The 17,144-nt window shown below is 44.7% G+C and overlaps 1 protein-coding gene across 1 annotated transcript in view; it reads right to left on the reverse strand.

Moving 5' to 3' along the window:
* The window catches only part of LOC121552719 (protein PALS1-like), a 36,040-nt gene that overhangs the window by 6,667 nt on the left and 12,229 nt on the right, over nucleotides 1–17,144 (reverse strand). The window contains exons 4-9 of the mRNA XM_041865732.2: nucleotides 13,886–13,963; nucleotides 3,489–3,617; nucleotides 1,303–1,464; nucleotides 942–1,019; nucleotides 601–784; nucleotides 120–188 (exon numbers count right to left, since the gene is read on the reverse strand). Coding sequence (XP_041721666.2) covers nucleotides 120–188; nucleotides 601–784; nucleotides 942–1,019; nucleotides 1,303–1,464; nucleotides 3,489–3,617; nucleotides 13,886–13,963 — 700 coding nt within the window. The remainder of the gene's footprint in view (nucleotides 1–119; nucleotides 189–600; nucleotides 785–941; nucleotides 1,020–1,302; nucleotides 1,465–3,488; nucleotides 3,618–13,885; nucleotides 13,964–17,144) is intronic.

Consider the following 17,144-nt stretch of genomic DNA (forward strand, 5'->3'; position numbering starts at 1 on the left):
TCATATGCCCATGTTGAGTGTGTGTGTGTGTGTGTGTGTGTGTGTGTGTGTGTGTGTGTTAAGACACTTGTGAAGGTGGCCGGAGTGTGTAACTGTTCAGGGAGTATATAATCCCTAACCTGGGCTGTCAGGATTCCTGTCCACAATGGTTTTCTTCATAGCTTCTCTCTGCTGCTGGAAGCTCTTTCCTGGGAGATTGAGAACGGAGACAGAAACATTTCAATTAAAGTATTGATGTAGCCTAACTCTGCACTATGACTAACCCATAGACTGTCATAGTTTATAGTTCTCCAAGGAGGAGGTTGATAAGCCTCATCCCTGTCCTTGTCCCTGTAGGCCTGCCACCAGCTGGGGTTAGGGTTGGGGTTGGGGTTAGGGTTAAGGTTAGGGTTAGGGTTAGTGTTGGGGTTGGGGTTAGAGTTAGGGTTGGAGTTAGGGTTGTGTACCTGGTACTAGCCCGGCTAGGGGCTGGTTGTCCTCATCCCCGTCCCTGTAGGCCTGCCACCAGCTGGGGTTAGGGTTGGGGTTGGGGTTAGGGTTAAGGTTAGGGTTAGTGTTGGGGTTGGGGTTAGAGTTAGGGTTGGAGTTAGGGTTGTGTACCTGGTACTAGCCCGGCTAGGGGCTGGTTGTCCTCATCCCCGTCCCTGTAGGCCTGCCACCAGCTGGGGTCATCCTGGCTGATGATGTGGAGGATGTCTCCCTTCTGGAAGGACAGGCCCAGCTCCCTGCATGGCACGTACGGGTCATCAGACGGGTCGTAGTTAAAATAGGCCCTCACGTGCATCTGAAGACATGGGTGACATCATCATCATCATCATTGTAGTCGTTGTCATCACCGTCATCATCATCATCATCATCTCTCCAAAGAGTTTAGTAACTGATTATAATTGAATAATTGAACACACATGTTGTGCACCCACACACTCTGAAGGAAACCTTACCACAGTCTGCCTGTGTGAGGGTGTTTTGTTCTGTGAGCTGGGGATAAGGAGGAAGGTCAGAGTGCCATGCATCTCCATCTGAGGAGAGAGGAGAACACAATAACGCATACTGAGTAGAATCTACATGGAATCAGCTTGATTGAAATGAAGTAATTATCACAGAATGTAGTCTTGAGGGACCAGACCTCAACACATATTCTGGTTCAAGAATGGCTTGAGGTAAGATGGGAGCGGGGCTATATAAAATGTTATATCCATTAGATCTGATGGCATCAATGTGCCATACTGACACAAGTCAATGGAAATATGACAGATGTGATATCCATTGTGAGCGATCCTGACTTGTTAACCCGTTCCTCACCAGAAGGTCGTGGACCTCGTTGACGTTCTTCCCGCGGACGGGCACGCCGTTGATCTCCAGGATCTCGTCTCCCTCGGCCAGGAGACCGCTCCGTTCGGCTGTCCCGCCCTTCACCACGCGACTCACCACCACGCTGTCCATCTCGTTACGAACCGTGGCGCCCTGGGCAAATACCAGTCAGACATGGGTCGGACATGCTTATCAGTACAAACCACCTACATGTACATGACACAAAGACCCACTAGAAAGACAAGTCTGCATCAGGGACATACAATACAATATATTACATGCTTTATTGGTCTATTTGCACGGATATTCTTATATATACAGTACCAGTCAAAAGTTTGGACACCCCTACTCATTCAAGGGTTTTTCTTAATTTTTACTATTTTCTACATTGTAGAATAGTAGTGAAGACATCAAAACTATGAAATAACACATTTGGAATCATGTAGTAACCAAAAAAGTGTTAAACAAATCAAAATATATTTTATATTTGAGTTTCTTCAAAGTAGCCACCCTTTGCCTTGATGACAGCTTTGCACACTCTTGGCATTCTCTCAACCAGCTTCATGAGGTAGTCACCTGGAATGCATTTCAATTAACAGCTGTGCCTTGTTAAAAGTTAATTTGTGGAATTATTTTCCTTCTTAATGCGTTTGAGCCAATCAGCTGTGTTGTGACAAGGTAGGGTTGGTATACAGAAGATATACCTATTTTGTAAAATACCAAGTCCATATTGAGGCAAGAACAGCTCAAATAAACAAAGAGAAACGACAGTCCATCATTACTTTAAGACATGAAGGTCAGTCAATCCGGAAAATGTAAAGAACGTTTCTTTAAGTGCAGTCGCAAAAACCATCAAGCGCTATGATGAACTGGCTCTCATGAGGACCGCCACATGAAAGGAAGACCCAGAGTTACGTCTGCTACAGAGGATAAGTTCATTAGAGTTCATTAGAGTTACCAGCCTCAGAAATTGCAGCCCAAATAAATGCCTCACAGAGTTCAAGTAACATACACATCTCAACATCAACTGTTCAGAGGAGACTGCGTGAATCAGGCCTTCATGGTCAAATTGCTGCAAAGAAACCACTACTAAAGGACACCAATAAGAAGAAGAGACTTGCTTGGGCCAAGAAACAAGAGCAATGGACATTAGACCGGTGGAAATCTGTCCTTTGGTCTGGAGTCCTAATTGGAGATTTTTGGTTCCAACCGCTGTGTCTTTGTGAGATGCAGTGTAGATGAACAGATGATCTCCACATGTGTAGTTCCCACCGTGAAGTATGGAGGAGGAGGTGTGATGGTGTGGGGGTGCTTTGCTGGTGACATGGTTGGTGATTTATTTAGAATTCAAGGCACACTTAACCAGCATGGCTACCACAGCATTCTGCAGCAATATGCCATCCCACATGGTTTGGGCTTAGAGGGACTATCATTTGTTTTTCAACAGGACAATGACCCAACACACCTCCAGGCTGTGTAAGGGCTATTTTACCAAAAAGGAGAGTGATGGAGTGCTGCATCAGATGACCTGACCTCCACAATCACCCGACCTAACCAATTGAGATGGTTTGGGATGAGTTGGACCTCAGAGTGAAGGAAAAGCAGCCAACAAGTGCTCAGCATATTTGTGGGAACTCCTTCAAGATTGTTGGAAAAGTATTCCAGGTGAAGCTGGTTGAGAGAATGCCAAGAGTGTGCAAAGCTGTCATCAAGGCAAAAGGTGGCTACTTTGAAGAATCTAAAATATATAATATATTTGATGACTTCACTATTATTCTACAAGGTAGAAAATAGTAAAAAATAAAGAAAAACCCTTAAATGAATAGTTGTGTCCAAACTTTTGACTGGTACTGTATTAATTTTGCTGTCCCAGTACCCAACCTGACACACAACACACATCACAGGCAGGGAGCAGCACAGGCAGCACAGGAGCACCCATGGAGCAATTAAGGTGCCTTAATCAAGTGCACAACAGCGGCATGTACTGTAGTATATAGGATATTGAAGCCGGTAACCTTCCAGCTGCATGCTCACTCATGCAGATTTCCTCCCAGTCAGCTCGGGGATTCAGCAACCGGTAACCAGTAATTTGTGAGGGATAGCCAGTCGTATGTTTTGGAGTATCAGAAGAGATGGGTGTGTGTGTGAGTGGGGTGAGTGGGGGGTGGGGGGCTCACCAGAGGCATGTCGCCGGCCTTCTCCAGCCGCACCAGTTTGACGGTCTCTCCCAGGTACTGAATCATTCTCTCTTCTGGGTCCGGCTCCAACTCCTGCTCTGCCACACTGTCATGGGCCTGCATCAGAGCCTGGGATGGACACAACACACACAGGCACATGGATGAGAAGGAGTGTGTGTGTGCTGTGAAAACTGGGAAGTGTGTGTATGCGATTTTGTTTGAATTAGATTTTTGTAGTAGTGACTTGGGTGAATTAGAGCTTATTGATCCTGAGCCACTACATGACAAACAGTGTATGCACATGCATATCCTTTCATATTCACCAGTTATTGTAAAAGGTCAAGGGGGAAACTTAAACTCTGCTCCCATTCCATGCTTAAACATGCACCTGTTACCCAAAGCCCACCCTGTCTCTCTCTCTCCCTCCCTCCTTCCCTCCTTAACACAAGCCGTCAGCAGTCTCCACCTCTAAGCCAAAAAGAATACAAAGATTATTCCCTCACTTCATTTAAGGTGACAGGCGCTCCGTATTCCGCAATTAATAACCGTTGAGCCAAATTAGTGTCTCTATCCCGCAGCAGAGAGACTTGAGGAGCCAGAAAGGAGGGCTGGCTAAGCTTCCAGCGTACACAGAATCCCTCTTAATCTGCCCTGCATTTAGGAGGCAGGATTCGCCTCCATCAATCATCAAAACACCTCGATCTCGGCATTCCCCGGAAAGGAAGGAAGACGAGGAAGGCAGTTTTTTAAGTCATTTAGCAGACGCTCTTATCCAGAGCGACTTACAGTTAGTGAGTGCATAAATTTTTCATACTGGCCCCCCCTGGGAATCGAACCCACAACCCTGGCGTTGCAAGCGCCATGCTCTACCAACTGAGCTACAGGAGGCGGTTACCTCTGTGTGTCTGTGTGTGTGTTTAAGAAACGTATTGCAACAGAATCGGCAGAATGAATACACTCCAGGTCCTCTCTCCTATATTCAACTTATTGCACCTTCTAGGCACAGATTACCCATTATATTGACCAGATACTCTAGTGGCCGCTCTAACAATGAAAATAAATGTTTTCAAAAATGGAAGGCAGTCAGGATGAGGCAAGATCAGGTGGGACCATTCTAGTCAGAGTGCAGTGCAAACAACAGGCACAACAGCTTCAACTAGTTACCACAGCCACAAAGTCAAAATTGGTCATATCGTAAAAATTCATAAAAACATACATTTGCTTTTGGTTTTAATTTAAAGTTAGGGTTAGGCATAAGGTTAGCAGTGTGGTTAAGGTTAGATTTAGAATCACATTTTAAGAGGAGAAATTGTAGATATAGGTGGGGTTTATGACTTTGTGGCTGTGGTAACTAGTGACAACCAGGCACAAGTCTGATATAAAGTGTTTTTTCTCAAACTTGCCGGGATGTCACATGTCCTACTTATATCAGTACACTTGTAACAAAATAAGCATTACGAAACTTCTATTAGATCAGTAAGCCACACATAGCAAATAAGCCATTCAAGTTTTTATTAACAATATTTGACACTCTCATTGACCTCCATACAAATACTCCTCAGTTGGTGAGCAAAAACCCCCTTGAAAATATGCCACCTGCTGGAGAAGACAGATTTTGGGTCCAATTATCCCTCTCGCTTCGCCTCTTCCTCTCTGTTCTAGAGCAGTGTTTTGTAATCCTGGTCCTGGGGACCCAAAGTGGTGGACTGTTTTGTTTCTGCCTTCGCACTACACACCTGAATCAAATCATTAAAGCTTGATGATGAGTTGATCATTTTAATCAGCTGTGTAGTGCTAGGGCAAAAACAAAAAATGTGCATCCCTTTGTGTCCTGTGACAGTGCAAGGGTTTTAACACTGTCTGGGGGTCGGGCATAGGCAATGACTCAAAGGTAAAGGCACAGGAGACAGGAGTGTGGTGCAAACAAAGAGGCTTTTATTTATACTGAACAAAATCTAAAATGCAACATGTAAAGTGTTTAATGAGCTGAAGAAAAGATCCCAGAAATGTTCCATACACACAAAAAGCTTATTTCTCTAAAATGTTGTGCACAAATGTGTTTACATATCCCAGTTAGTGAGCATTTCTCCTTTGCCAAGATAATCCACCCACCTGACAGGTGTGGCATATCAAGAAGCTGATTCAACAGCATGATCATTATACAGGTGCACCTTGTGCTGGGGACAATAAAAAGGCCACCATGTGCAGCTTTGTCACAACACAATGCCACAGATGTCTCAAGTTTTGAGGGAGAGTGCAATTGGCATGCAGACTGCAGGAATGTCCACCAGAGCTGTTGCAAGATCATTTCTATACCATAAGCCGCCTCCAACGTTGTTTTGGAGAATTTGGCAGTACGTCCAACCGGCCTCACAACCGCAGATCGCGTGTAACCACGCCAGCCTAGGACCTCCACATCCAGCTTCTTCACCTGTGGGATCGTCTGAGACCAGCCACCCGGACAGCTGATGAAACTGTGGGTTTGCACAACCAAATAATTTCTGCACAAACTGTCAGAAACCGTGTCAGGGAAGCTCATCTGCATGCTCGTCATCCTCACCAGCGTCTTGACCTGACTGCAGTACTGCATCGTAACCGACTTCAGTGGGCAAATGCTCATCTTCGATGGCCACTGGCATGCTGGATAAGTGTGCTCCTGACGGATGAATCCCGGTTTCAACTGTACCGGCAGATTGCAGTGTGTATGCCATTGTGTGGGCGAGCGGTTCACTGATGTCAACTTTGTGAACAGAGTGCCCCAATGGTGGCGGTGGGGTTATGGTATGGGCAGACATAAGCTACGGACAACAAACATAATTGCATTTTATCGATGGCAATTTGAATGCAAAGAGATACCGTGAGGAGATCCTGAGGCCCACTGTCGTGCCATTCATCCGCCGCCATCCCCTCATGTTTCAGCATAATAATGCATGGCCCCATGACGCAAGGATCTGTACAAAATTCCTGGAAGCTGAAAATGTCCCAGTTCTTCCATGGCCTGCATACTCAACAGACATGTCCCCCATTGAGCATGTTTGGGATGCTCTGGATCGATGTGTACGACAGCATGTTCTAGTTCCCACTATTATCCAGCAACTTCGCACAGCCATTGAAGAGGAGTGGGACATTTCACGGGCCACAATCAACAGCCTGATCAACTCTATGCGAAGGAGATGTGTCGCTCTGCATGAGGCAAATGGTGGTCACACCAGGTACTGACTGGTTTTCTGTTCCACACCCTTACCTTAAAAAAAAAAAAGGTATCTATATTTCCAGTCATGTGAAATCCATAGATTAGGGCCTAATGAAATTATTTCAATTGACTGATTTCCTTATATGAACTGTAACTCAGTAAAATCACAAATATTGTTGCATGTTGCATTTATATGTTTGTTCAGTGTAGAGGCAAATGAAAGCCTGGTTCTTCCAGAGCTTTCCAAGGTTCAGACTAAACTTAGAAATCAAAAGCATTAAGTCAACAGAGCTAGCCTAAAGCTTAAACGCAGCAAACATAAAGGTCCAAGCCATACTGCTCACGTGTTCTCTCCCCAGCAGAGTGAGAGCTGCACACCTTAAAGGTCCAATGCTGCCATTTTTATCTCAACATCAAATCATTTCTGGGTAACAATTAAGTACCTTAATGTGATTGTTTACAATTAAAATGGTCAAAAATAAAGAAAAATAGCTTCTTAGCAAAGAGCAATTTCTCAAGCAAGAATTTAGCTAGGAGTGGTCTGAGTGAGGGGCCTAATGGGAGGGATATGTAACCTGAATACTAGCTATTATTGGTAGAGAGGTTTGAAACACTCTTTGTTATTGGTAAAATAACTTATACCGCCTCCATCCCACCAAAACAGGCTGAAATTTCAGGCAGTCTTTTCAAACAGCTCTTACACTAAAAGGTAATTATCATAATTTCACAATTTTACAGTATTATTCCAACCTCATAGTGTGGAAATATATATAAAACACAGGAGAATCAAGTCTTTGACCACACTGGGCCTATAAAGTCTTTAGGCAGTCAATTAGAGGGCAGCCACACCCGCGTTAAGGGAATGGTGTTCAGCTGGAGCTTATTAACGCGCCCACATAATAGGTTCGCTTTGAGAATGGCATGAGATTGTAAGCTTGACATCAAAAGATGAAGCAGCAGGAAGATGTCGGAGGCGGATGTTTTGTTTGAAACTGATGAGTAAAGTGGTGGTGGAACCTAGTAAAACCAAGCCTTGTTCTGACTCTTTTTTGTTTTGCTGGAGTGAGGGTTTTGGACCAATGGCGTTATCTGGGAGATCCGTTTGACGCCTTGATGAGAATCATAGATGCGTTGGATGAGGTTGCGTCAGTGAGGATAACAAGAAGTGGGCTTATTTTTGTTTTTTGTGTGTCCGATAACACCATCGGTCCCATCTTGTTCACCTCTCCCTCTCTCCACCGCACCTGCTGTCTTGACCTCTGAATGCTTGGCTATGAAAAGCCAACTGACATTTACTCCTGAGGTGCTGACCTGTTGCACCCTCTACAACCACTGTGATTATTATTTGACCATGCTGGTCATCTATGAACGTTTGAACATCTTGAAGAACGATCAGGCCTTAATGGCCAAGTACTCTTAAAATCTCCCCCCAGCACAGCCAGAAGAGGACTGGCCACCCCTCAGAGCCTGGTTCCTCTCTAGGTTTCTTCCTATGTTCCTGCCTTTCTAGGGAGTTTTTCCTGGCCACCGTGCTTCTACATCTGCATTGGTTGCTCTTTGGGGTTTTAGGCTGGGTTCTGTATAAGCTCTTTGTGACATCTGTTGATGTTAAAATGGCTTTATAAATACATTTGATTTGATATTGGATTGGAATGTGTTGTGTGTGTGGAACTGCAAAGCAGGGAGCCTATCCAGGGTGTTATCTCTGGAGTGGCGCTAGAAGTGAAATTAATTTGTTTCGGTTGACTGATTTCCTCATATGAACTGTACCTCAGTAAAATCAATGAAATTGTTGAATGATGAGTTTATATTTTTTTTCAGTATAGATGCAGTGGTTGGTGCACGCCGACTGACCCTTACTATTTTGTTATTTGAAGAAGAGTCTCTCCCTTCGCATGTACACTGAGTGTACAAAACATTAAGGACACCTGCTCTTTCCATGACATACAGTGAGGGAAAAAAGTATTTGATCCCCTGCTGATTTTGTACGTTTTCCCACTGACAAAGACATGATCAGTCTATAATTTTAATGGTAGGTTTATTTGAACAGTGAGAGACAGAATAACAACAAAAAAATCCAGAAAAACGCATGTCAAAAATGTTATAAATTTATTTGCATTTTAATGAGGGAAATAAGTATTTGACCCCTCTGCAAAACATAACTTTGTACTTGGTGGCAAAACCCTTGTTGGCAATCGCAGAGGTCAGACGTTTCTTGTAGTTGGCCACCAGGTTTGCACACATCTCAGGAGGGATTTTGTTCCACTCCTCTTTGCAGATCTTCTCCAAGTCATTAAGGTTTCGAGGCTGACGTATGGCAACTCGAATCTTCAGCTCCCTCCACAGATTTTCTATGGGATTAAGGTCTGGAGACTGGCTAGGCCACTCCAGGACCTTAATGTGCTTCTTCTTGAGCCACTCCTTTGTTGCCTTGGCCGTGTGTTTTGGGTCATTGTCATGCTGGAATACCCATCCACGACTCATTTTCAATGCCCTGGCTGAGGGAAGGAGGTTCCACCCAAGATTTGACGGTACATGGCCCCGTCCATCGTCCCTTTGATGCGGTGAAGTTGTCCTGTCCCCTTAGCAGAAAATCACCCCCAAAGCATAATGTTTCCACCTCCATGTTTGACAGTGGGGATGGTGTTCTTGGGGTCATAGGCAGCATTCCTCCTCCTCCAAATACGGCGAGTTGAGTTGATGCCAAAGAGCTCGATTTTGGTCTCATCTGACCACAGCACTTTCACCCAGTTCAGCTCTGAATCATTCAGATGTTCATTGGCAAACTTCAGACGGGCCTGTATATGTGCTTTCTTGAGCAGGGGGACCTTGCGGGCGCTGCAGGATTTCAGTCCTTCACGGCGTAGTGTGTTACCAATTGTTTTCTTGGTGACTATGGTCCCAGCTGCCTTGAGATCATTGACAAGATCCTCCCGTGTAGTTCTGGGCTGATTCCTCACCGTTCTCATGATCATTGCAACTCCACAAGGTGAGATCTTGCATGGAGCCCCAGGTCGAGTGAGATTGACAGGTCTTTTGTGTTTCTTCCATTTGCGAATAATCGCACCAACTGTTGTCACCTTCTCACCAAGCTGCTTGGCGATGGTCTTGTAGCCCATTCCAGCCTTGTGTAGGTCTACAATCTTGTCCCTGACATCCTTGGAGAGCTCTTTGGTCTTGGCCATGGTGGAGAGTTTGGAATCTGATTGAATGATTGCTTCTGTGGACAGGTGTCTTTTATACAGGTAACAAGCTGAGATTAGGAGCACTCCCTTTAAGAGTGTGCTCCTAATCTCAGCTCATTACCTGTATATAAGACACCTGGGAGCCAGAAATCTTTCTGATTGAGAGGGGGTCAAATACTTATTTCCCTCATTAAAATGCAAATCAATTTATAACATTTTTGACATGCGTTTTTCTGGATTTCTTTGTTGTTATTCTGTCTCTCACTGTTCAAATAAACCTACCATTAAAATTATAGACTGATAATTTCTTTGTCAGTGGGCAAACGTACAAAATCAGCAGGGGATCAAATACTTTTTTCCCTCACTGTAGACTGACCAGGTGAATCCAGGTGAAAGCCAGGTGATCCCTTACTGATGTCACTTCAATCAGTGTAGATGAAGGTAAGGAGACAGGTAAAATAAATATTTTTAAGCCTTGAGAGAATTGGGACATGGATTGTGTATGTGTGCCATTCAGAGGGTGAATGGGCTAGACAAAAGATTAAAGTGCATTTGAACAGGGTAGGGTAGTAGATGCCAGGTGCACCGGTTTGTGTCAAGAACTGCAACGCTGCTGGGTTTTTCACACTCAACAGTTTCCCGTCTGTATCAAGAATGGTCCACCACCCAAACGACATCCAGCCAACTTGACACAACTGTGGGAAGCATTGGAGTCAACATGGGACAGCATTCGACACCTTATAGAGTCCATGCCAGATGAATTGAGGCTGTTCTGAGGGCAAAAGGAGGGAGGGGGGAGGGGGGGGGGTGCAACTCAATATTAGGAAGGTGTCCTTAATGTTTTGTACACTCAGTGTATATTTGGGTTAAGTGAGATACCATGTAAGAGCCTTCGTGCCAAAACCCTTGCAGTGTAATAAATGTAAAGTATTTGGATGTGTCAAGTGTATGTAGACGGGAGGTGTATCGTATTCCAGTTGAGGCGAAATGCTGCAAATGTGGTGACGAGCATGCGCCCGAATTCATGAAGTGCCCTGAAGGAGACCGAGGTGGCAAGAGTAAGGGCTGTCCAGCATGTCTCCTATCCGGAGGTGGTGAGAAGAGTGGAAGAAGGGAGTAACGTTGAAGAAACCATGGTAGTTGGATCAGAGACACCAGTAAATGTTACTCGCCAACAGGATCCTGACATGTTGCATGTTAAAGGGTGGACTTTGCATAGGTTATATTGCATTGGTTATAAACTGCACAGTGCAAACAAAGAGGAAATCGGAGGAAATAGGCATCGTTGTGAGTGCGGCTGAAAGTTTTTTGGGACTCAGGGATTTTACAGCCCAGGCATTACAAGGAATCCTGTTGACGAATGTTCCATCCTCACAGGCCCCTGCGCCTGTATAGGGATGTGATTTGCACTATGACTGAAGGGGGGGGGGATGTTTTTTTTCTTCGATTTATTTTATTTTTGTATTGTATATGATGTTGGGTTTTTCACATTTCTCGCAAAGGGGTGGCCTCCCGTACAGTAGGTGTTCTTGTATGTACTGAAAAACCTTTTGTTTAATTTATGTATACTTTTGTTAACATTGATGTTTGTTTACCGTTTTAAAAGAAGTGCTTAATTTGGATTTACTGTTAGTAAATGCACCTTTAACGTTTATTTGCAGGCCGCCATAATACCAGAGAACAAAAAGAAGAATGTTCGGTTTGCTCCTAGCAGAACTCGGCTAGGCGAAGCGAACGTATGGTCCTTGCACACTCCCTTAAAAACTAGAAAAAAGCGGCAATATTACTGTTTGTCCCTCTTGAGACGCTGTAGCAGCAACATAGCCACTTCCTCAAAATAGTCAGAATAAATCAAAGATAAATCAAGGCATTTGTAATACATTTGTACATTTTTGAAGAGGAGGGCTTAGTCACGCAATTTTACATTAACTAAGATGTTTGGTGCAGTATTTCTCAAGTGAAAAAATGTGTATGAAAACTAGTTGTCTCTCGTTGAATGACAACAAACACTTTATTGAAGAATCCCGTCCATAGTTCCCATCGCTACTAGATGTAGTACTGTTGACCAATCACCGACGAAGGGGTGTAGACTTCGGTTATCAAACTTTGACCTGCCCCAAGAAAACATTTATTGTGCGCGCACAGACAAACAAAACCCTGCCGAACACCAAAATGGACAAAACGTCACAAAATGTAGTCATAATATATGTGCAAACTGTTTTGACTGGGAAGCATGCGACAGGCTTTAGAGAGCACATTATCTCAGCGGTGCCAACACCAGGCTGGCACGTAGCCCTGGGGTCAATCAAGTAAACGTCAGCGGTAAGCCATCTATACTGAGTGACCTCTCTGTACCTGTGTGGCACGCATATGGGCATGCCATTGGGCTGGACACTGACCAGCAAAGAAGCTTGGGTCAAGTGTCAAAGGGCAACTCTTAGGCTACTCTGTAGAGCTAAGGATTTGTCGATGACATGCTCGGCTATAAACCCAAAGAAGAGATTTCAGTGTCTGAGATGCATACACTGTAAGTATCATCCTAACTGTATGTATCATGTTAACCTTCCAAACTCCAAAACCCATGATGCCCTGTAATATCACCTATACTATGGCCTTTTCTCATTTGGGCAAAAGTCTGTTCTCCACCCTCTCTCCTCCGTCCTCTCTCATCTGTGATCTGAAAAGGAAGGCCCTCAAAATTGTCAAAGACTCCAGCCACCCTAGTCATAGACTGTTCTCTCTGCTACCGCACGGCAAGCGGTACCGGAGTGCCAAGTCTAGGTCCAAAAGACTTCTCAACAGCTTCTACCCCCAAGCCATAAGACTCCTGAACAGCTAATCATGGCTACCTGAACTATTTGCACTACAACCCCCACCCCCACCACATATTTTTACGCTGCTGCTACTCTGTTAATGATTTATGCATAGTCACATTAACTCTACCCACATGTACATATTACCTCAACTACCTCAACTAGCCGGTGCCCCCGCACATTGACTCTGCACCGGTACCCCCCTGTATATAGCCTCCCTACTGTTATTTTATTTTTCCAACACTTTTTTGTTGTTGTTTTATTTCACTTTTTTTTTATAAAAAAATTAATGCATTGTTGGATAAGGGCTGTAAGTAAGCATTTCACTGTAATGTCTACACCTGTTGTATTCGGCGCATGTGGCCAATAACATTTGATTTGATTTGAAAACTGTGCCAATTCGTTAGTAGGCAAATGGAAGTGTCCTCCCATACGCGATAGCCACCTTTCATCGAGGATAGTCATGTGTATCCTACCTGAGTCATTCACTGAAGTTTGTAAATCCGCCACCCCCCCTTTGAAGCAGCAGACGTCTAAAAACAATATGCTCCTTATCGTTTTATCTATATTTTGTTTTTATCACTTTGTACATTTAATTTGGCATCCACCACTATAAATGTAATTTGCCTAATGGAGGAGTCTCATTTCATACAAGGATATTTTTCATCCACGTTCCCTCTCCTCGCCGCCTCTCCTCGATTACCTTTGACCTTTTTCAAAAGGAGGCGAGAGAGGACTGAGGAGAGAGGACACACAAGCAAATCCAATTGAGAAAAGGCCTATGATAGGGTGCTCTATAGTTAGGGATGATTCCCATGCCCTTTAGTCAAGACACAGAGCAAAGTGCAAGGCCCTTACAGGGCCAAGCCACTTAAAACCCACTGATAAGTGACTTTCCTTAGCTCCTCTCAGGCTGAAGTCAGGATTTGATACAGTCGGACACATGAGGATGACTCAGAGTTTCGCATAGACATATATGGAACCTATGGAGCATATTCACAGATATCTGAGTGACAAATTCGAAATTGCGATTTGATCCATAGTACCTCTTAGGTGGCCAGCTCAGGAACACTGACAGTGTGTGGGCCATGGACACCCTGCAAATCAAATAATGTTTTCTAAATGTTATTAGAGGTTATTATTATGTTTTTCTAAACGTTGTTTGAAGGTTATGGGTTGAGTTCTGGTGCATCCCAGATCTCTTACCTGGAAGTGGGGGGTGGTGAGGAGGTTCCTGAGCTCTACACCCTCCTCCTGGTGACTGGACTGTAGGATGCATTGCACCTTGAAAGAGAGAGGGGGGAGAGGAGGGAGAGAGGGGGAGGGAAGGAAGGAAGGGGGAGAGAGAGCGGTGAGGGGGAAGAGGATGGAAAGAAGGAGAGAGGGGAGGGAATGATAGGAAGAAAGGAAAATAGAGGAGGAGAGAGTCAGAGAGAGAAAGAGAGGATGGGATGGTAAGGAAGAGAGAGAGAGGGAGAGAGAGAAGGAGAGACAGAGAGAGAGACAGAGAGAGAGAGGAAAGAAGGGGTCAGGTTATGGTAAGCTGTATAAGTACCACTAAGTAAGTAGCATTTGTCATCTGGAATCGTCATACAGTTCAAAGTGTGCATGAGTTAATAACATCACCAGCCAGGAACCAGTAGGGACACGGCCATCTTGAATACTCCTTGAGGCTCTATGTGTGATTTAACATCACAGTTGGGGTTGAAGAATCACCACGTCCTCAATATAGCCAAGGCTTTAGTCATTACTCAGAAACTCAGACTTCTTAGTAAATAATTGTTAAAACCACTGATGGTTCATCCCGCTATGCTTGCCATTGTGTAGCGTTATGACTGAGGGCTCATGCTATCAGATGTATTTTGTCCTCATATGAAGGCCATAACAGTAAATATGTTTGCCTCATAATTGAGGGCGTTTCAATCTGGTCATGTCAAACTGCCATTCTGCTGTTAACATAATCAATTGGATTCCTCCACACAGACAGACAGACACACGCACACGCACACGCACACGCACACGCACACGCACACGCACACGCACACGCACACGCACACGCACACGCACACGCACACGCACACGCACACACACACACACACACACACACACACACACACACACACACACACACACACACACACACACACACACACAGAGAGAGAGAGTTGGCTGCTCTCCAATAAGTCACAGTGGGGTTTCACATTCCAGACAGGAAAGTCACTCTACTGTAACGGGACTAAGTCTCCATCCCAAATGGCACCCTATCCCCTAGTGCACTACTTTTGACTAGAGCCCATAGGGCTCTGGTCAAAAGTAGTGTACTATATAGGGGATAGGTTGTCACTTGAGACTGACTCTTATTCTGCTCTCTGGCTGTAGCTTTGGAAAATAAAGACACTGACATGTGAGGTCAAATAGAAGCATGAGAAGTTGGTTATACTGTCATCACATTAGTGCTTCTACAGTATGTCTTTTAAGAACTTCATAGCACCCAGAACTATCACAATCCACAAATTCCTTCTTCATCATCATAGAAAAAAACTGCACATTTCAAAAAGAGAATCCCCAATCGTCTCTTTCTCTCTTCCCTTGTATTCTCCTCCTCCCTCCTCCCCCTCTTCTCCATCTCCCTCTATCCTGGTCCCTGGCTCTAGCTTAGCTCATCCATTAAACTAATCAAAGGTCTCGGTAACGAGGTGACGCACTTTCCCCTCCCCTCTCCCAGCCCTCCTCTCCTCCATCCCTCCAGCCTTTGCCCCTCTAGCCTGTAAGCCGCTGGAGTTTCTTTTTCTGGCCACGGCAGTTCAGATCCCCAGCCACTTCCTGCCAGGCCCAGGGGCTGCAGGGAGATTAGCTCGCCCTGAGGGCCAATCAGGGAGTCCCACGGCACCAGCCACTTAGTTTATACACACAGTCCACCTGCTCAAACTATTACCACCTTGCTAAGTATCTCCTGGCGCTGTGCCTGCTGCTCTGGGCGAGTGTATACATCTACAGTGGATTGCGAAAGTATTCACCCCCCTTGGCATTTTTCCTATTTTGTTGCCTTACAACCTGGAATTAAAATGGATTTTTGGGGGGTTTGTATCATTTGATCTACACAACATGCCTACCACTTTGAAGATGCAAATTTTTTTGTCTTGTGGAACAAACAACAATTAAGACAAAAAAACTGAAAACTTGAGCGTGCATAACTATTCACCCCCCAAAAGTCAATACTTTGTAGAGCCACCTTTTGCAGCATTTACAGCTGCAAGTCTCTTGGGGTATGTCTCTATAAGCTTGGCACATCTAGCCACTTGGATTTTTTGCCCATTCTTCAAGGCAAAACTGCTCCAGCTCCTTCAAGTTGGATGGGTTCTGCTGGTGTACAGCAATCTTTAAGTCATACCACAGATTCTCAATTGGATTGAGGTCTGGGCTTTGACTAGGCCATTCCAAGACATTTAAATGTTTCCCCTTAAACCACTCCAGTGTTGCTTTAGCAGTATGCTTAGGGTCATTGTCCTGCTGGAAGGGGAACCTCCGTCCCAGTCTCAAATCTCTAGAAGACTGAAACAGGTTTCCCTCAAGAATTTCCCTGTATTTAGCGCCATCCATCATTCCTTCAATTCTGACCAGTTTCCCAGTCCCTGCTGATGAAAAACATCCCCACAGCATGATGCTGCCACCACCATGTTTCACTGTGGGGATGGTGTTCTCGGGGTGATGAGAGGTGTTGGGTTTGCGCCAGACATAGCGTTTTCCTTGATGGCCAAAAAGCTCAATTTTAGTCTCATCAGACCAGAACACCTCCAATCGTGTTTGCTTATTTTTTTCTTTAAGCAATGGCTTTTTTCTGGCCACTCTTCCGTAAAGCCCAGCTCTGTGGAGTGTATGGCTTAAAGTAATCCTACGGACAGATACTCCAATCTCCGCTGTGGAGCTTTGCAGCTCCTTCAGGGTTATCTTTGGTCTCTTTGTTGCCTCTCTGATTAATGCCCTCCTTGCCTGGTCCGTGAGTTTTGGTGGGTGGCCCTCTCTTGGCAGGATTGTTTTGGTGCCATATTCTTTCCATTTTTTTATAATGTATTTAATGGTGCTCCGTGGGATGTTCAACGTTTCAGATATTTTTTTATAACCCAACCCTGATCTGTACTTCTCCACAACGTTGTCCCTGACCTGTTTGGAGAGCTCCTTGATCTTCATGGTGCCGCTTGCTTGGTGGTGCCCCTTGCTTAGTGGTGTTGCAGACTGGGGAAGACTGGAGCCTTTCAGAACAGGTGTATATATACTGAGATCATGTGACAGATCATGTGACACTTAGATTGCACACAGGTGGACTTTATTTCACTAATTATGTGACTTCTGAAGGTAATTGGTAGCACCAGACCTTATTTAGGGGCTTCATAGCAAATATGCACGCACCACTTTTCTGTTATAAATTTTTTTGAATTCTTTGAAACAAGTTATTTTTTTCATTTCA

Source organism: Coregonus clupeaformis, chromosome 36 (genome assembly GCF_020615455.1).
Source record: "Coregonus clupeaformis isolate EN_2021a chromosome 36, ASM2061545v1, whole genome shotgun sequence".
Lineage (NCBI taxonomy): Eukaryota > Metazoa > Chordata > Actinopteri > Salmoniformes > Salmonidae > Coregonus > Coregonus clupeaformis.